Raw genomic sequence first — 21,508 nt, forward strand, 5'->3', positions numbered from 1 at the left:
ATCACAGAATATAACAATATTATCAGTTCTAATATTATATTAGTAACATTATAACAAGTATACACAGCATGACTCCCAAAAATGTTCTGCCATTAAAAAAAATAAATTGATTGTATCAAATGTTAATACATTGTTGCACCAATTGTAATAGTTAAGGCTACCATAAATGTTTCCAGGGCTTCATTTACACTGTGAATCAATGCACCATGAATTAAAGGGGTTGTATTATCTCGACAACCTGGTTTTCTAGTTGAAGGCGGCTGGGTCCATGTACAGCTTCAGAAATCCCCACCGATCAGCTGTTATCGCTGGGGCAAGCTGCCGCTGGCCAATGTAGTATTTCATTCTAGCTATTTAAATAAATGGCCATCTATTTTGGATGGGTTGGGTCAGCCATATCAAGAGAAGATTTTTGTGAGCAACTTTTCTCTCATAGATGGGCTTTTAGAGCGTTGGGCCCTACTCTATGATGTTCATATTCCCTAATCGCACATGTTATGGTATATGGTATCTGGACCTAAAATTGTTCAATATGTTGGAGCATGTGCAGCAGACAACAATCTTGGTCTAAAAGTCAGTTTGCTTTTTTTGTGGAAGAAAACAGTGACATTCATACAAAACTAGGTCTATGGGCTCTGCCTAAGTCTATACTTCTAATATGTTAAATCAATGATTTGTAAAACCATAGTAACGGTGATATGTCACAGTAGTATTAGATTTTAGCATGTTTTTCTATTGTTCTTGTCATGTGCAGTGTTCAACTAATGTAAAAAGTAACCTTCTCCATTCAACCATCAAGTCGCTGATCGTTTCCCACAGTGGATGACTCCATCTTTTCTACAGCGCTTACCAGTAAAGAAATGCAGTTCACTTGTCTAAACCATGCCCATGTATCCGAGACCACAAATCATATCCCTAAAGAACCCGTCATCTATGAGATGTCCATAAAGGGTTGACCTAGTTAGTGCTAAGAGTGCCCACTATATAATGGCTCACATTCACTAAGAATGGCGTATTTCACGGCAGACAAAGTGGAGAAAGTAGCAGGTGAGATTTGCAGCAAATTTATTAAAAGGTGCACGTCTTTTAAAAGATTTGGCACATTTTGGACTCTCCAGTTATGCAGTTTTGAATCCTCTGACAGGCAAAAATCCTTTTTGCACCTTCTATGAGCAGATGCAGCTTTGCATCTTTTTTCTCACACCAATTAAATTTGGCCTAAACTACGTCTCCGGTAAATTGGCCTTAACCACGGACGCTTTTCAAATTTGCCAAGTGAGGAGAAAAGTCTCTGCTGTGCTGATGGCTATGAAACTGGAGGCAGGTAAGTAACCACTGAATCAATAGGGGTTTTCATTAAATATTGCATTGCCAAAGATACTAACTAAATCATCAAGGATCAACACTGGGCCCTCTGAAATGGACGCTCGATGGCCAGGGTTGGTAACTAAACCACCTGGAAGCCACGAATGGACAATCACCAAAGATGACTACTAAATCACAGGATCATAAAGACGGTTAGATTGGCCATCAGGGAATGTCACATTAACACAGGATCACTAGCAAAGGCTCTGTGACCACAGGTATTACTCACCAAAGATGGCTATTAAATCATTGGATAGCCAGGCTTGGCAACTGGATTATCAGTGATGGGCACTGTAGCCCTGGATCGCAAAGAATGAACACTGGGTATTACCAGGAATGAAAACGCAACACTTGGCCAGCAGGGACAGAACACTGCAGACTAGATTACCAAGGACTCCGTCCTGCACCATTTTGCCACCCGAGACTGGCAACTATACCATAATCCGACTGGGTTAGCAGTAGCTAGATGGGTGGCATAGTGGATAGATAGGTTGACATAGAGAGTGATAGTAGTTTAACGTTGTGTTTGCTAAGTGATTGTTTAAGGTTAAGTGGGATCATAGAGAGAGAGTGCAAACTTGTTTTGTAGTTGCATTATTTTATATACGGACTATTAACCAGAAATGTCATATTATATATTACCTATAAGGCATAAGAGGGTAATATATTTTGAGTGGCCATAAGTGTGGGCACGGTTCTCAGTAGTTAACATTAGGGGCGTAATTATAGGGGTGCAGAGAATGCAGTTGCACCCAGGCCCTGGAGCCTGAGGGGGGCCCCAAAATTAGGAGGTTTGTAGTCCTATAAAATGCGTGTGATAGCTGGAGGTCCCTTTTACATATTATGCATTGAAGCCCAGACGCTTCAAGTAATATGAATTGCTAATTCATATATTTTGCTCATTCTGTAAGCCACGATCCATCAGATGCTCGTACCCGCACCTGTATGATATAGTTGAAATACATCTAGTAAATTATTTGTATTTCTGTGACACCAAGAAACCATGTCAACAAAGTGTCCCATGTTCAAATACAACTGGCTGTTCACATTGTGCAAGCAAATAGGTGAAGTTATGCAATGTTTTGTGGTCATATGTATATAGGCATTAATTTATCTTACTGCTATTTACTGGGATTAGTTTACTAGTTCTCTGATGTCAGTCCCTATAGCCTCTTGTTGTTCTAACTTGTGAAGTAAAAGACTTTGAACCTTTGTTGTAGCGCTAAGAGCATTTTCATTTAAAGTTCTTCTATAAAGAGCCATCTATATGTTACATGTGGCAGTGATGCTCCTATGCTGTTAAATGGATTGTCCAGTCATAAGAAATTGATGGCCTATCCTCAATAACTGATCGTTGGGGATCTGTCTCTTGGCACACCCGTCGATCAGATGTTTTCAAGGGGCCCCGGAGCTTGTATGAGCGCTGCTTCCTCTTCATTCCTTATCTGCCCGTACTGTGAATCGCCTACACACTTGTAGTTGCTGCTTAACAGTATTACAGTCTTCTCCCATTCACTGAAATAGGAGAAGGCTATAATACGTTGAACTGCCCATACACGTGTGTTGGCGAGTCTCAGTATGAGCAGTGACAGTAATGAAGGGGAAGCAGCACTCGTACGAGCGCTGGGGCCCTTCAAAACAGCTGATCGGCGGGGGTGCTGAGAGTCAGCCACCAATCGATCAGATGTTGATAGCCTATCCTAAAGATAGGCCATCAATTTGTGAAGACTTGACAATCCCTTTAAGTGTTACCTGTTGAGACATTCTTTAAACTGTTGCCACCCGGTTATCGTAATAATGCAAACATAATACAATAGAGGTTAATTTCGGATTATCCTGGTGTATTAAGTCATTACTGTCACTGGCAATGTCAATGTTATTTTTTTTTTGCATAATTTAAAGTTATACGATTTTCTAATATACTTTCTGTAATTATTCCTCATGGTTTTCAAGATCTCTGCTTGTTGTTATTTAGTGGGAACATTCATTGTTTACTTCCAGTGGATAAAATTCTGTCCGTGGTCATGTAGCTCTTTATCTAACAAACTGATCGCTATAAATTATAATAGGAAATTAAGCATCACAGGATTTTGGACATATTTAAATGAAAAAAACAATGGATTTCAAGGCTAAACATTCCCTTTAACCCTCTGTTTGTCTATAGTAGGGTGGTCCTGTCAAATAATATTACATTATTTAAAAAAAAGAGCTAGTTCATAGAGAAACACAACATGTGTAATGATTTTTTGATGTAGATAGTAGACCTAAGCTTACTTCTACTATCTGCACTGCATGTGTTACAGCACATTAAATATAACATTTCAGGCAATTTCCAGGCTCATGCTATCCCGATGCTGCCGAGTTTTGTCAGTGATCCACATTAACTGCTGTGACTGACAGAATAATATTCCCTTTTTTTCGACATTGTGACCTATGCACAATGAGAAATGACTTTATTTTCCATTTTCCATTTCTTAGCTCAGTTTTACTGACAACTTACATTTCCTTGGGGACATCAGCCTATGTTCTTACCTAACTCTCTTCTATGGGTGACTTCCTGCCCCTTTCCATAGTACTACGGTTGTGTCCACCCTTACCTTTGCTTGAATTTCGTCAAGGAGTCCAATATCTCAGGATACAAATTCAATAAATTCTCGCGCCATTCAGTACAAAAACGTGTACCGCCTATGAGTGGCTGATGGATGGCATGTGCCGCAGCCATACGTTTTGTTTTTTTTAACATGGGAGCCTATGTCATATTACTCCATTTATCTTTGATACACAGCTCGAAATCCACTACATAGACAGATTTAAACTATACAATTTGGGCTGCCTCCAGCCACCACTAGGGGGAGCTTAAAGAGGTTTTCCAGTCTCTAAAAATTCATAGTCTATCCACAGGATAGGCCATCAATAGCTGATTGCTCGGGGTCCGACTGCCGGGACCCCGGCCTATCAGCTGTTTTGAAGGGGCCACAGCGCTCGTACAAGCACTGCTTCCCCTTCATTCCGCTCGTACTGTTAATCGCCGACACAGCAGTAGCGGTGGTTTACAGTATTACAGCCTTCTCCCATTCACTTCATTGGGAGAAGGTTGAAATACCCCTTTAAGAGCTTACTACATACCATTTTAATTTAGTTTTCAGTGTATAAACCGTATATAGTATGCTTTCAGGCAATGTCGAGCCATAAGAAATGTTAAGGGAGGACACATCTGTATATACTGGCTGTATGTTATTCACCTGACTTCCAGAATTTTAAAGTAAATATAAAACTAGTACACCCTTATGGACACAAGTGCCCCAAAGCCTGTGAATTTCATATACTGTACAATACACGTCTATATACTGGTATACGTTTAATGGAGAAATGCTATTTTCTAAAATCCCTGATCCCTGCAAAAGACAGGTGCCTGAGCAAGGATGAAGGATAGCAGCACATTCCTTTATCCCTTGTCCATGTTCCTCTGTTGTGCAGAAATATATGGTTCGACCTTTGGCAATCTCTTCCATTGCATTATTCTTGATGTCTTGTGACTTTTGTATATAACAAACCCCTTGCCATATGCCCCAATATAGAAGAGGGGGTCTTCACCCCCCTTGTGACCACCCTCTCTGAGCCAGAGCATAAAGCCACTTGTAAAGAGAGGCTCTCACCCTGGTAGACCTGGCCCATTCATGTATTACATGGTCGACCATTCATGAATAACTGGCATATAATACTACATTACAAACACATCTATCCCATTTATAAAGGGGATGTCTTCAAGAAACAACTTCTTTTAAAATATAACTAAAATTTTGAAAAACTTTTGACGTCATAGTGACATAGAAGATTTGATTGGTGCGGATTCCGAGGACTGAGAAACAAACCGATTGCTAAAACAAAGCAGCAGAAGCGCTCAAGTGAGCGCTGTGGTGCTTAGTTTCTGATCGACTTTCCTCGGAGCGGTGTACGGATCAACAGAAAGTCTATCAGTCCAGTTTTTCTGAGGAAAGCCGATGAAAAACTATGTGGCACAGCGCTCACCTGAGCGCTTCTGACGCTTCATTTTAGCAATCTGTGGCGTTCTTAGTACTGGTACCACCATCGGTCAAAACTTTCACTATGATGTGTCAAAAGTTTTTTAAAAGTTTAGTTACCCTTTAATACCACTAGAAGCATTTATACAACAGTTGACTCTTCCTATTCACTTCTATTGAAGTGTGACTCAAGCTGAGATAAGTGATACAACTTTCTTCACTTGAAAGTCACATCTTACTCTATGGGACATTGAACTGATCTGCACCTGAGATTGTACTACTAAAGTATTCTTCTAGTGTCCTTATCCTTTTCACGTAAGTGGAAAACTAACCTCCAAAAGGGACTTTCTAAGGAGGTTGTTTACTGGTAGTAACAGTATTTGTTGCTATGTGTGATTCATATGTGTATTTGATCAGCGTTATTTTTCTTGTGATAAGACTTTGTAAATACTGATAATACTGAATGGCTGCAAATTTTAGTTGGCTTAAAACCGGCCTCAAACATATTTTTATTGTTTTTAAACCAATCACTGCATTCCAGTGCACACAAGGAACACACATTGGGATAAAATATCTACATTCCAATCATATGTAGTCAGAAACTCTAGTCAATATTTCTCCTCACATTCCGACTTTTATCTGGTAGACTATAAAGACTCATGACGTCATACATAGTGATTTCAGACGGCCGTTTCCTGAACAACTTGTCGTCCCCAGTAGGTCTGCGAAGGTCGTCATTCTGGACGTCAACCCCTAGAATAAAATGACAAATCGACAATTGATTTGTCAATCTCTGCCTTGATCTGTGCCTGGTCTGGTCTTTTATTGCTGGAATGCAGATTTGTCGTTTGGTATGAACGATTTTCCAAGGACTGTACTTGACGAGGACTGAAAAAATCCAATACGTCAGATCAACTTTTCTACAGATATCTGCCTTCGGTCGATATCTATTACGCCCAGTGGTGTCACTGACAGCGGGCAGAAAATGGTGTAAATGGGTCTTTTTTAACATCCAAAATCTAAAGTGTATGATCAGCTGTAGACCAATGTTGACAAATAACAGTCCAATTTGCATTGGACTATCAATACTACCATGTTAGCAGTGGCGGATTAAGTGTACCATGGGCCCTGGGCTGTTGACACAACTTGGGCCCCCTCCTTCCCCCTCACACGCAATTCAACCCCCCAAACCCGCTGACACTGTACCCATCAGTGCCACTGACCTGACAGATACAGGTTTTAGCACTAGTTACAGCTGCTCTGTATTCAGGATAAAAGCAGCTGTATCTCAAGAAGTAAAAATAATTTTTAATAAAAAGTATTTAGAAAGTTGCACCAAACACACTGATACACTGTTTTATTAACCCGTTAATGACCGGGCCATTTTGCACGTTAATGACCAAGGATTATTTTTTGTTTTTCCACGATCGCATTCCAAGAGTCATAATTTTTTTTTTTATTCCGTCGACATAGCCGTATAAGGGCTTGTTTTTTGCGGGACGAGTTGTATTTTGTAATTGTACCATTTTTAGATGCTTATAATATATTGATTAACTTTTATTAACTTTATTTTAGGAGAGTATTGAAAATAAGCAGCTATTTCAGCATTAATTTTCACGTTATAAATTTACGCCGTTTACTATGCAGCGTAAATAACATGTTAACTTTATTCTATGGGTCGGCACGATTACGGGGATACCAAATATGTAAGGGTTTTATATGTTTTTCTACGTTTGCACAATAAAAAGCCTTTTAGAAAAAAATTACTTGTTTTTGCATCGCCGCATTCCAAGAGACGTAACGTTTTTATTTTTCCGTCGATGTGGCCGTATGTGGGCTTGATTTTTGCGGGCCAATGTGTAGTTTTCATTAGTACTATTTTGGGGTACATAGGACTTATAGATTAATTTTTATTTAATTTTTATGGGGGGAATGGGAGAAAAGAGCGAATTTTGCCGTTGTTTTTTGCGTTTTTTTTGGACGCCGTTCATCCGGCGGTTTAATTAATGTGTTTATTTTATTGGTCAAGTTGTTACGATCGCGGGGATACCATATATGTGTATGTGTGATTTGTTTTGACACTTTTACTAAATAAAACCACTTTTTGGGTAAAAAAAGTAATTTTATTTGATTTTCACTGTAATTTTTATTTATTTTTTTTCACAAACTTTATTTAACTGATTGTCATTTTTTTTTAAAGTCCCACCAGGGGACTTCACTATGTGATGTGCCGATCGCATATATAATGCTTTGGTATACTTAGTATACCAAAGCATTATTGCCTGTCAGTGTAAAACTGACAGGCAATCTGTTAGGTCATGCCTACGGCATCGCCTAACAGGCAGTTGCGGAAGACAGACCTGGGGGTCTTTGTTGGACCCCCGGCTGTCATGGAAACCCGACGGCGACCCGCGATTTGTTTGCGGGGGCGCCGATGGGGTGACAGAGGGAGCTCCCTCCCTCTGTCAAACACATTAGATGCCGCTGTCACTATTGACAGCGGCATTTAATGGGTTAAACTGCCGGAATCGGAGCGTGCTTCGATTCCGGCAGTTGCAGCAGGAGCCAGGCTGTGTATAACAGCCGTGCTCCTGCCGCTGATCGCGTGGGTACAGTGACAGTACCCGCGCCATCACAGGACGGATATATCCGTCCTCCTGCGCGAACTAGCAGCTGCTGAGGACGGATATATCCGTCCTTCGGCGTTAAGAGGTTAAAGAGTAATAATAATAACAATAATAATAATAATAATAATAATAATAAAAAAATTATAACACCTATCTTTAAAGTGTTACTAAACTTTTAACATGTCATAGTGATATGTCAGAGCTTTTAATCGGTGAGGGGGTTCGAGTACTGAAACCCCCACTGATCGCTAAAGTGAAGTGGTAGAAGCGCACGATTGAATGCTGCGCCGATTAGTTTCTGATCGGCATACCCCGGAGTAGTGTACGTCCGTACACCGCTTGCTCGGCTTTCCGAGAAAAGCAGATCAGAAACGAAGCAGCACATCGGTCACCTGAGCGCTTCTGCCACTTTGTTTTAGTCATTCATGGGGGTCTCAGTGCTCGAACCCCCACCGATCAAAACTTCTGACATTTCACTATGACATATCAAAAGTTTTTTTAGAAGTTTAGTTACACTTTAAAGGGGTTTTCCGTGAGGGAAATATATGACATATCATGTGGATCCTGTCAGATAGATGTGAGTGCCACCTCTGGGACCTGCACCTATCTCTAGAACCGTGCCCCCTAAACCCTGTTCTACCTTTTTCTGCTATCGCTGCCGCTTGGCCACTTCCTGATCATGGACTTTCCGTAACTCTCATAGTAGTGAATGACAGTTACGGAATCAGTGTACGCTGTTTCCGTAACTACCATTCAGTTCTACGGAAACAGTATAGCTCAGCGTGCTACACTGTTTTCGTAACTCCCAACCATGAAGTCAAAAAGTGGCCTGGAGGCAGCGAGAGCAGAAAGAGGTAGAACGGGGTTTTGGGGGCCCCGTTCTAGACATAGGTGTGGGCCCCAGAGGTGGGACCCGCATCTATCTGATATTTATGACATAACCTGTAGATATCTCATAAATGTCCCTAATGGGTAAACCCCTTTAAGTAGTCAGACACCCCTCCCCTTGCAGTAAAATAACTACTGAGAGCTGTATGGGGAGATTATATTGCAAGTGGAGGTCAGATTGTCTGACTGACTGCTGAGCGTTCTATAGGGGGGTTTAAGTGTCTGACTCTGACATCTACGTAGGGGGGAGGATATTCCTCCCATAGAGACCTCAGCAGTTAGTCACTCAGCTCTTGCAGATGTGCCGTTGCCACGTACTGGCATGCGCGGTGCAGCCGGGCAGAGTACACCTCGCTGCACGGTGCGTGCCCACGTAGTACAAGGCAATGGCGCATCAGAGAAAGTTGGAGGAGACTGGTAGTGATGTATAACAGCCAGGGGGATGTCAATCAAGCATGGAAAGGTGGGTTTGGAGGCAGGACTATGTGACTCTTCAGGATAGGATCACCACCCCATGACCCTTTAATGAGTAATTAGCATATAGTGTGCGCCGTTTTAAAAGTTGATTTTTATAGATTTTGCTGCATCTGAAAAAAACATACAGGAGAATGTTTGGAAATATTGTCAGGTCATGTATTACCGCATGGTGGCGGTTCAAGGGGTTAAAACTACCTGACAGGTTCCCATTAAATATACAATGAATTGAAAACAATTCTATCTGCCCTGCAATTTTGTTATTATAAATATATTCTATATAATTACAGCTCCAGAACCAAGCTCTGACATATACGGCTCCAGAACCATGCTCAATACATATATACAGCACCAGAACCGAGCTCAGTACATATATACAACACCAGAACAAAGCTCAATACATATAAACAACACCAGAGCAAAGCTCAGTACATATATACAACACCAGAACAAAGCTCTGACATATACGGCTCCAGAACCAATCTCAATACATGTATAGAGCCCCAGAACCAACCTCAGTACATATATATGGCATCAGAACAAAGCTCAATATATATATATATATATATATATATATATATATACACACACACATCACCAGAACCAAGCTCAGCACATAAATACAACACCAAAACCAAGCTCAATATATAAATGCAACACCAGACCCAAGCTCAGTACATATATACAGTACCAGAACAAAGCTCAGTACATATATACAGCACCAGAACAAAGCTCAGTACATAAATGCAACACCAGAACTAAGCTCAGTACATAAATACAGCACTAGAACAAAGCTCACTAGAGATATACAACACCAGAACCAAGCTCAGTACATAAATACACCAGAACCAAGCTCAGTACATAAATACAACAGCAGCACAAATACAGCTCAATTTAGTGCAACCCCTGACGTATAGGTTTGTACGGATAAAACTACAGCTCCCAGCATGGCCCGAACAATGGTAAGGATATGCTCGGAGTTGCTGTTTCCCCAAAAAAATATACCACCCATCATCTGCAGATCATACAGTTACTACAGAACTAATTAGAGACTCACCCGTGACTTCATTTCAGATTCTAGTTCTTTTTCTCTTTTCTTCTCCATCTGGTCCAGACCTCTATGATATCTTCTCCTGGCCATGACACATTTCTGCAGTTTCCCGCTCAGATGTCTTCAGCTTCCAACTTTTCAAACATTTCTGCATCTATAAACAAAGATAAAGTTATCATGGTGCAACACAATACGTCCCTATATATTATAGCCCCATACACTGCACCTCTAATTATAATAACTCCATACACTGTGTCCCTGATTATAATACACTGTGTCCCACACACACACACACACACACACACACACACACAGTGTCCCCTGTAGATAGTGCCGCCATAGAGCCCCCTGTAGATAGTGCTCCCATAGATAGTGCCCCACAAATAGCCCCCCTGTTGATAGCGCTCTACATATAGCCCCCTGAAGATAGCGCTCTACATATAGCGCCCCCTGTATATAGTGCCCTACATAAAGTCCCCCTGTAGATTGTGTCCCACATAAAGCCTCCCCTGTAAATTTTGCCCCACATATAGCCCCCTGTAGATTGCACCCTACATATAGCGCATCCTGTATATAGTGTCCTACATATAGTCCCACTGTAGATTGTGTCCCACATAAAGCCTTCCCTGTATATTGTGCCCCACATATAGCCCCCTGTAGATGGCGCTCTACATATAGCGCCCTACATATAGTCCCCCTGTAGATTGTGACCCACATAAAACCTCCCCTGTGTATTGTGTCCCACATAAAGCCTCCCCTGTAGATTGTGCCCCACATATAGCTCCCCCCCTCCTGTAGATAATGCCGCCCACACTTTTTAGGTGAAAACAACAACTTTACATACTCGGCGCCCTTCAACAACGGAAGCGGTGCGATGATGTCATCGTGCCGCTATTGACGTTGATTGGCAGGGCAGAATGAATTCCCCCGCCAATCAGAGCCTTTCAACAAGTGTAAAAGCGCTGATTGGTGGGATAACTCATTCTGCCCTGCCAATCAGCGTCGTAATAAGGCACTGAATGGTCGGGCACGGAATGTACCCGGCCATTCAGCGCTTATGCATGTAATTGTACCTGCGTTCTATAGACGCAGGTACAATTAGTGCAGGAGGGGGTGGTGGCGGCTGGTTTCAATTGCGCCGCCGCCCCCTCAGAGAGGCAGCAGGGTGGATGGTGAGGACCTGCCCTCCCCAATAGAAGCGGCCCTACTCCCTCCCAGACCCCCCTCTCCTCCCCATTAGAAGTGGCCCTATTCCCTCCCAGGCCCCCCCTCCTCCCCATTAGCGGCGATAGCGCACCGCAATGTGATTTTTTTTAAATGATGTGCGGTTCAGGCAGCCATGGGCCCCTTGGGAGCCGTGGGCCCCGGGCCGCCGTCCGAACCGCCCATATGATGATCCGCCACTGCATGTTAGGGAAGATAATTAGCATTACTGGTGACCATAGAGTGAGATATCATCTTTCTGGTGATTATTTTTCAAAATGATAATACATCTTTTTTGTGATTAACCTCTCAATTCAACTTCTAGTAAAGGTAAGGTTTGGACCCCCACAGCATTGTTAGCACTTAGAGGGTCTAAAGACAGAAGGTTGCCTCACTGAGCATGTACGACGAGCTAAAGACATAACAGCGCATAAGATTTATCAGGAAATATGGAATCTAAATAAGTCTATATTTCACCAGGAGCCGGCTGAGACTAGTAATATATATTCTGTGATTATATTTCCCCTGGGTAATCCATCTGCTTGAAACATGGCCTCTGTCATTTTAGCCAAAGTGGACAATTGTTCTGTTCCTCATCTTTGAAGACTGCTAATTTAGGTGTATTCTGATATATGTGCACTACAGCAGGGAGAATTGATTGTGTAGGCAGCATATAAAAGCAGTTTGTATAGTCTGAACTGTGTGGGCACCACAATGAGGGGACAATATATGTGGTACTGTAGTTTTATATATGACACTACTTTGTGAGCATGTTTAGGACGTATCTGAGAAGTGTGCTAGGTTCACACTCCATTTTTGTCCTCCTTTTAGCGTATATGCCAGGAAAAGCTCCCGATGTACTGTATATGTCTAACAGAGGCTGTGACTGATGCCTAACAGTGGCATCTGTCACCCTTAGACTAATTTGGGATCTGTTTAATGGATACATTGTGAAATTTTTATGATGTATAAGTTAAACGGATGCATTATAGCCTATGAGTGACAGATGGCAATAGGGATGCATGCAAAATCACATGTACCGCAAAATGGTACCAATGAAAACTACAGATTATCCCGCAACAAATAAGCCCTCACACGGCTCCGGTGGAGAAAAAAATAAAAAAGTTCTGGCTCACAGAGTATGGCGACACAAAATGTGCAGAGGGTTCCAAAAGTGGGATAAGATTGGGCACCTATTATCAGTGCGACACTGGCCTCAAATCTGCGGATTATTATTTATTTACCCCATTATTATACCATCTTAATTATACCCTGATGTACTCCGCGCAGATTACATATGCCCCCATATTATAAACTGAATTACCAGTAAAACCCCGAACAGAACAACTACCAAGTAAAATCTGAGCTCCAAACGCCAAATGATGCTCCCTCCCTTCTGAACCGTACAGCGCACCAAAAGAGCAGTTTACGTGCACATATATGGCATCGCCATACCCAGGAGAACCAGTTTAATAGTTTATGAGGTATTTCCCTGCAGTGGCACAAACTTGGCACCACATATTGGGCACTAAAATGGCATATCAGTAGAAAATTGCAATTTTCACTTTTCACCATCCGCTGAGCGTTCATTTCTAAAAAAAAAACAAAAACCCTGTGGGGTCAAAATGCTCGCTACACCCCTTAAAAAATGCTTTGAGGGGTGCATTTTCCAAAATAGAGGTCACTACTTAGGGGTTTGTTTTACTATTCGACCTCAGAGCCCTGTAATTGTGGGCCAATTCTACGAAAATCACCAAAATAGGCCTCAAATGCGCATTGTGCTTTTTCACTCCTAAACCCTGTCATATGTCTCCACTCAAATGATAAATGCCTTGAGAGGTGTAATTTCCAAAATGTAGTCAGGGGTTTCTACTGTACTGGTACTGCAGGGGTTCTGCAAATGTGACATGGCCTTTTACACCAATCCAGCAAAATCTGCGCTCTAAAAGCCAAATGGCGCTCCTTCTATTTTGAGCTCTGCCATGTCCCTAAATAGCAGTTTAGGGCTACGCATGGGGTACTGCCATACTCGGGAGAAATTTAGTAAAAAATTGTGTGGTGTTTTTTCTCCTATTGCCCCTCGTGAAAATAAAAAATTAGGAGCTAAAACCACATATTTTTTGGGAAAAATTTAATTTTCCATTTTTATTGCCTAAATTCTAATAAAATCTATGAAACACCTTTGGGGTCAAAATGCTCACTACACCCCTAGATTAATGCCCTGAGAGGTGTCCTTTCCTAAACGGAGTCACTTCTGAGGGGTTTCTACAGTACTGGTACCTCAGGGGCTCTGAAAATGCGATATGGCACCTAAAAACCAATCAAGCAAAATCTGCATTCCATGTAGCACTCCTTCATTCAAAGCCCTGATGTGTCTCCAAGCAGCAATTTATGACCACATATGGGGTATTGCCGTACTCGGGAAAAATTACTGTACAAGTGTTGTTGGTGCTTTTTCTCCTTTATTCCTTGTGAAAATAAAAAAAAATAAAAAATTCAACTGAAAAACAGTGTGGTCTAAATGCTCACTATACAGCTAGATATATTCCTTGAGAGGTGTAGTTTCCCAAATGGGGTCACTTTTGGGTGCTTTGCCCTGTTTTGGTCCTTCAGGGGCTTTGCAAATGCGACATCGCACCCAAAAACCATTCCAGCAAAACTTGAACTCCAAAAGTCAAATGGCAATCCTTCCTTTCTAAGCCCTGCCTTGTGCCCAAACAGCAGTTTATTACCCCATATGGGGTATTGCCGTGCTCAGAAGAGTTTGCTTTACAAATGTTGGGGTGCTTTTTCTCCTTTATCTATTGTAAAAGTGAAAAAAATCGGAGCTAAAACAACATTATATTAGAAAAAATTTAGATTTTCAATTTCACGGCCTAATTCCAATAAATTCTGTAAAAAACCTGTGTGGTCAAAATGCTTAGTATACCCCTAGATAAATTCCTTGAGTGGTGTAGTTTTCCAAATGGGGTCACTTTTGGGGGGTTTCCGCTGTTTTGGTCCTTCACAGGCTTTGCAAATGCGACATAACACCCAAAAAACAATCCAGCAAAACTTGAACTCCAAAAGTCAAATGGCGCTCCTTCCCTTCTGAGCTCTGCCGTGTGTCCAAACAGCAGTATATTACCACATATGGGGTGTTGCCATAATCGGGAGAAATTGCTTTTCAAATATTGGTGTGCTTTTTTCTCCTTTATACCTTGTAAAAATGTAACATTTCTACATTTTATTGGAAATTATTTTTATTTTCACAGCCTAATTCTACTAGATTCAGCAAAAAACCTGTGGGGTCAAAATGCTCCTTATAACCCTCGATAAATTTATTGAGGTGTGTAGTTTGTAAAATGGTGTCTTTTTGGGGGTGTTTCCACTGTTTTGGTACGACAAGACCTCTTCAAACCTGTCATGATGCCTAAAATATTTTCTAATAAAAAGGAGGCCACAAAATCCTCTAGGTGCTCCTTTGCTTCTGAGGCCTGTGTTTCCGTCCATTACTGCACTAGAGCCACATGTGGGATATTTCTAAAAACTGCAGAATCGGGGCAATAAATATTGAGTTGCGTTTCTCTGGTAAATCCTGTGTTACAGAAAAAAAATGGATTAAGATGAAATTTCTTCAATATAAAATAATTTTGAAAATTTCACCTCCACATTGCTTTAATTCTAGTGCAACGCCTGAAAGGTTAAGAAACTTTCAAAATGCTGTTTTGAAATCTTTGAAGGGTGCAGTTTTTAAAATGGGCAATTTATCTGGGTTTCCAATATATAAGGCCCTCAAAGCCACTTCAGAACTAAACTGGTCTCTAAAAAAATAGATTTTGGAAATTTTCTTGAAAATGTGAGAAATTGCTGCTAAAGTTATAAGCCTTGTAACGTCCTAGAAAAATAAAAGGACTTTTAAAAAAACGATGCCAACATAAAGTAGACATATGGTAAATGTTAACTAGTAACTATTTTGTGCGATATTACTATCTGTCTTACAAGTAGATATATTTAAATTGAGAAAAATGCTAATTTTTGCTAATTTTCTCTGAATCTTGGTGTTTTTCACAAATAAACACTGAATGTATCGACAAAATTTTACCACTAACATAAAGTACAATGTGTCACAAGAAAACAGTCTCAGAATTGCTTGGATATATTAAAGCGTTTCAAAGTTATTACCACATAAAGTGACACATGTCAGATTTGAAAAAATTGGCCTGGTCCTTAAGGCCAAAACCGACTGTGCCCTTAAGGGGTTAATGAAAATGTATGTTAATCCAGATAGTGAATGTTGCACAAAGCCAGGCTGCCAGGGCCTGCTGATAGTTGTATTTTCACAACAGATGGCCTGCTGCTGGTTGCTGACCTCTGGCCTACATAAAAAACGTTTTCTGGTGTTTTTTAATAGTTTATTATTTTTTTTTTTATTCAACATTCTCTAGGTATGGCGCTTTTTCTGGTCTTATTACTATAGGCTCCTCTGTTGAACTGCAGGAAAAAACGCATGTACACTTTAATACTAAATAAATAATTCCACAAAAATGCATATAAAAATGCCATTAATAGCGCATTTTACATGTGTTTTAAAATGCTAAAAAAAATGTGTGGGAAGGCTTGTTAATGGATCCTTTTTTGTGTACATTTTTAATATTATACCATTTTTACAACTTGTTTATGTGAGAGATATACATGCATTGTATGGCTGATTATGTTTTTTGATTTTTTTATTAACAGATCAAGATCTTCTTGAGACTATATTACTGGTCAGCGGCTTCTATCATTCTCAACCTCTAGTGAGTATCATTTACAGCGGGGGGAGATAATCTGAGTATATTACACACTAAAATATAAACATTTTTATGCTTGGAAATACTGTAGAATTAAAATTATTTTTTAAATGGGACTATTATTTTTCTTCCGTACTGTAAACTGTATATCACACATTGGGGAAATACATGAAAACTGTGTAACAGACAAACCGTCTTTGTTGCGTATAGCAACCAATTACAGTAAAGCTTTAATTTTTCAAAAGCACAATAACAAATGAAAGCAGCGCTGTTATTGGTTGCTTTGACCTGTAAAGAGTTTTTATGTTAGACAGTTTTCGTGAATCCCCCTATTATTTATTTTTCTTTTTGTTTCTATGGAATCCTGATACACGGGGAAAGTACTTTTACTAAATTATATGAATTCATTATATGTTGGAGTATAGGCAGGGTATAGCGGCTGCGTAGCCACGTCCTCTCTTTTAAATCGAGGGTATGTCCGTATCTGAAGGAAAAAATTCTAAGCCCACCAACCAGCAGAAAGAAGAGGCTACTGGGCTTGCTGGAGCGCTGTAGTCCCTTTACTGCTCTACCCAGCACAGCAGTCCATGTGGCTATGTCTGGTACTGTATCTTAGACCAAATAAAGTGAATGGGATTGAGCTGGGGATTAGCTGCAGTACCAGAGACACTACATGGACAAGATTGGTACTGTGTTAGGCTTTGTCGGTATTTCTGCTGATCGTATGGTTCAGGTGACCACCGATCACACACTGATGGCCTATTCCTAAATGTATAAAGTATGTGTTATACATGTACAATACTGTACATAAATTAAGTATACATTAATTCTTTCATCTTCCTTTAGCCTGATGAAATGACAAGTTTGGTTGTGGTTATGTTATATGACTTCCAGTTTCGAAAGTTTCAGCCACGCTATATATCCAATAAAGATGACATCATAGAGGAAGTACAAGAAGTAGAAAAACTTCTAGAAAGGTAAGTCATATCTCAAATCAGGAGTTTTTATTATAGTTTTTTTTAGATACATGCAGGTTAAATAGTTGGCAATATAATAGTATTTATGTTCCAAAGGGGAGCTTCTATTTATGCATATATAATTAGACAATTAAAGGGGGAGCACTGCTGTAAGCATGGGTGAAGAGACGTGTGCCAGCTGTGACTACTGAGAATGGGGAGAAGGAAGTCCTGCTGTGACCACTGGGGAAAGAGGTTGGAGCTGTGCTGTGATCATGGTTGAAAGAAAGGTGGATGGAAACTGGTGTAATGAAATAGGTAGAGCCCCGATGTGACCATTAGTAAAAGAGAGGGGAAAGCCCTGCTGTGACCACTGGGAAAAGAGGACAGTATTGTATATAATCTATGAGTTTTCTAGCACACAAAGTTAATTATAGCTGTGTATCTCTTTTGTGATATGGTTCTTACTAGATAGAAACCTACATATTGTATTTTAGCACTGTTATTTTTTCTCTGTCACCACATTATAAGTGCTTTATCTCCTACATAATGTGATCGGCGCTGTAATGTAGATAACAACAGTGGTTTTTATTTTGAAAAACAATAATTTTTTAGCAAGTTATGAGCAATTTTAGATTGATGCTAATTAGTTTCTAAATGACCAACTGAGCGTGTTTTTACTTTTTACCAACTGGGCGTTGTGGAGAGAAGTGTATGACGCTGACCAATCAGTGTCCAATCAACGTCATACACTTCTCATTGTTCCAGCCCAGCATGATCCACAACACAGTGTGATTGTGCAGTGAAAGAAGCTGGGCTGGAACAGTGAGAAGTGTATGAGGCTGATTAGTCACTGATTGGTCAGCGTCATACACTTCTCTGTACCACGACCAGTTGGTAAAAAGTAAAAACACGCCCAGTTTGTCATTAAGAAATGAATTAGCATAAATCTAAAATAGTTTTTCAAAATAAAAACCACTGCTGTTATCTACATTCCAGCGCCGATCAGATTATGTAGGAGATAGGGCACTTATAATCTGGTGACAGAGCCTCTTTAAGCACATATTTGCCCTTGAATAAAATCCATCCGGTTATACTTCCAATCGGCAGCTCATGCTAAACAATGTATGCGTAAGCATTAGTCGTTCTCCCTCAACAAATAAACAATATTTCTATTGACAAAGGTTGATGTCTGCACATTAAAAAATTATATTTAAAACCAGGTTATAGTTCTCTTATACCATGGATCAGATGTATGAGCTCATTTCATTTCTTTTTTTGTTTTTCTTTCTAATGTTATACTTTGCTATATAATTGCTATAGGTCCTTTAACCCCTTAATGACCGCCGATACGTCTTTTTACGGCGGTCATTAGTGGGCTTTATTCTAGAGCGCCGCCAAACTACGTCGCTGCATTAGAATAAAGTAAACAGAGCAGGGAGCCGTGAAATCTCCATGCTCTCAGCTGCCAGAAGCAGCTGAGGGCTGGGAGCGTCCCTGCTCTGCCGGGTGAGATCGATATTAGTATCGATCTCACCTGTTTAACCCTTCAGATGCGGTGCACAATAGCGAGCACCGCATCTGAATGGTTTTGGAGAGAGGGAGGGAGCTCCCTCTCATCTCACTGACACCCGGCGATAAAATCGCCGAGTGTCTGTGTCTTCTATGGCAGCCGGGGGTCTAATAAAGACCCCCAGGTCTGCCTGCAGCGAATGCCTGCTAGATCATGCCGCAGGCATGACCTAGCAGATGCCTGTCCGTTTTAAACGGACAGGCAGTAATACACTGCAATACAAAAGTATTGCAGTGTATTATAATAGCGATCGGATGATAGGGAAGTCCCCTAGTGGGACTAGTAAAAAAGTAAAAAAAGTTTAATAAAGTTAATTTAAAAAAAAAGTGAAAAAAAAAAAATGAAAAACCCAGCTTTTCCCCTTACAAAATGCTTTACTATTAAAAAAAACTACAATAAAGCAAAAAAGTTACACATATTTGGTATCGCCGCGTCCGTAACGACCCCGACTATAAAGCTGTTACATTATTTAACCCGCACTGTGAACGCCGTAAAAAATAAAATAAAAAACAATGGAAAAATTGCTGTTTTCTGTTAATCCTGACTTAAAAAAAATGTGATAGAAAGTGATCAAAAAGTCGCATCTACTCTCAAATGGTACCAATAAAAACTGCAAGTCGTCCCGCAAAAAACAAGACCTTATACAGCTATGCCGACGCAAAAATAAAAAAGTTACAGCTCTTCGAATGTGACAATGGAAAAATGTAAAAAATGGCTTGGACATTAGGGCCCAGAATGCCAGCAGGGGGAAGGGGTTAAAGGACATGTGGTCACATTCACTTATGGCCAAGATCACACACACAGTTTTGATGCAGATTTTCTCTCCGTTTTTGAAGACAAACACAGGAGTGGACACAAAACTTCCATTCAGATCCACTTCTGGCTTTGACTCAAAAAACTGAGCCAAAAACTCCACAAAAAATTGCATCAAATCTGTGTGTGTGACCCTGGTTTTAGGGTAGAGCAGTGTTTCATAGCCAGTGTCTCAGGAGCTGCATGTGGCTCTCAAACCCCTCCATGTGGCTTTCTAGCTGTTGGCGTCTCCAGATACTATTGTACAAAAATGACTCTAGCTGTTACAGAATAACTAAAGGCTGGCACCTTGGCAGCTGACATCAGACATAGAATTATATGATTGGCACTTGGTGCCTGGGTCAGCATTTTATAACCAGGAAGGGTAGCCTCATAATACATCGTGGTAGCTCTCAGAATTTGTTCTACGTGCAGGTTATCTGCATATAACTAGCTGGATTTTGCACGTCCCAGGTACTTATGTTTTGTGTGATAAAACCATGAACATGTAGTCATGTCTTGTTCTCTCTTTACACTTTGTTTCCACATTGTATAAGACTCCTTTGTTGGGAAACGCGTGAGAACAACTACTCTTCATTTCAGAGCTTAATGCTTTTATGTTGTTTCATTTAGCTATAAAACCAAGCTGGCTGCAGCCTTTGCAAAGTGTCGAATTAAGTATGCGGCTCCAACCATTGAGTATATATTACCTGAGACTGTACGGAAACAAGAACAAAGAGCTTTTACATTACCAATTTATGCTTGGATTAACACAGCCAAAGCCAGGTAAGTATCAGTAGAAACCATAAGAAAAAAAGTTTGGTATTTTACATTGGGTTGTTGGTAGATATTTCAATCAGAAGTCAGCAGTAATATAGTAGCCAACGCCAAGAATCAAATTGGGTCATTGTGCCCTCTTTTATGAAGTAGTGTTTATGGTGCTGAGGTAGATTCTGTATTCTGTTATTCTATAGGGCATAAGGAGACTGTATCTGTATTCAGCACAGAGATGATACTTGACCAGCAAACATCTTGGCCCATGCACAGGACTGTAGATTTTATCTGTAATTACGGATCCATTGAGTTCTATGACTGTCGGACACCTTCCCGTATATTTACGGGAAGGTGTCCGGGCCGTAAAAAGTTTCTGTAAAAATAGGACATGTCCTATTTTTTTTATTTTACGGACCGCGCTCCCATATTTTATAACAGGCGCGGTCCGCCGTGTCCGTAATCACGGACCTTGATTACAGGCACGGTCCTGTGCATGGGACCTAATAGTTCTTTTTGTACTAGAATTTTGACCGTTTTTATGGATTCTTTTAGAGTTGTAATTCTTTTATGCTTTTGTTTCCAGCATCACAGAAGTTTTTAACACCTTAAAGCGAGAAGGGTTCACTCAGATTGACTCCCCCTCAGAACTGGATGGTTATACATATTGTATGGACCAGCATTGCCAAGATTTGCTCATTTTTCCACCACATCTTAAAGGGGAATTTAGCAACATGGAAATGGTCATCAATTACCAGCTGTTATTACAGGTAGATTTGTTTTCAGCTTTATCCAAATTTTTATAAATGTATCCGGTCAATTGCATGATGACGGAGTATATTAAGTCACCTCGCTGGATGGATTATAGCATCAAAATGCTGATAACTGACTACACTGGGGCAGATTTACTATTCAAAATGCGTCAGAATTCTGGCGTATATGCTGTGCTCCACATTTATTAACTGTTTTAGAGACTTTTAGTGGTGCTTGACAAGTGGTGTGGTGTAGAAAAAG

At 40.5% G+C, this 21,508-nt stretch overlaps 1 protein-coding gene across 2 annotated transcripts in view; it reads left to right on the top strand.

The window, feature by feature from the left end:
- NSUN7 (NOP2/Sun RNA methyltransferase family member 7) overlaps positions 1-21,508 on the top strand; it is a 62,846-nt gene that overhangs the window by 14,929 nt on the left and 26,409 nt on the right. For both annotated transcript variants that reach the window (XM_075859404.1, XM_075859399.1), the window contains exons 3-6: positions 16,350-16,408; positions 17,249-17,379; positions 20,357-20,509; positions 21,081-21,264. In XM_075859404.1, coding sequence (XP_075715519.1) covers positions 16,350-16,408; positions 17,249-17,379; positions 20,357-20,509; positions 21,081-21,264 — 527 coding nt within the window. The remainder of the gene's footprint in view (positions 1-16,349; positions 16,409-17,248; positions 17,380-20,356; positions 20,510-21,080; positions 21,265-21,508) is intronic.

Source organism: Rhinoderma darwinii, chromosome 1 (assembly GCF_050947455.1).
Source record: "Rhinoderma darwinii isolate aRhiDar2 chromosome 1, aRhiDar2.hap1, whole genome shotgun sequence".
In the NCBI taxonomy this organism is placed as follows: domain Eukaryota; kingdom Metazoa; phylum Chordata; class Amphibia; order Anura; family Rhinodermatidae; genus Rhinoderma; species Rhinoderma darwinii.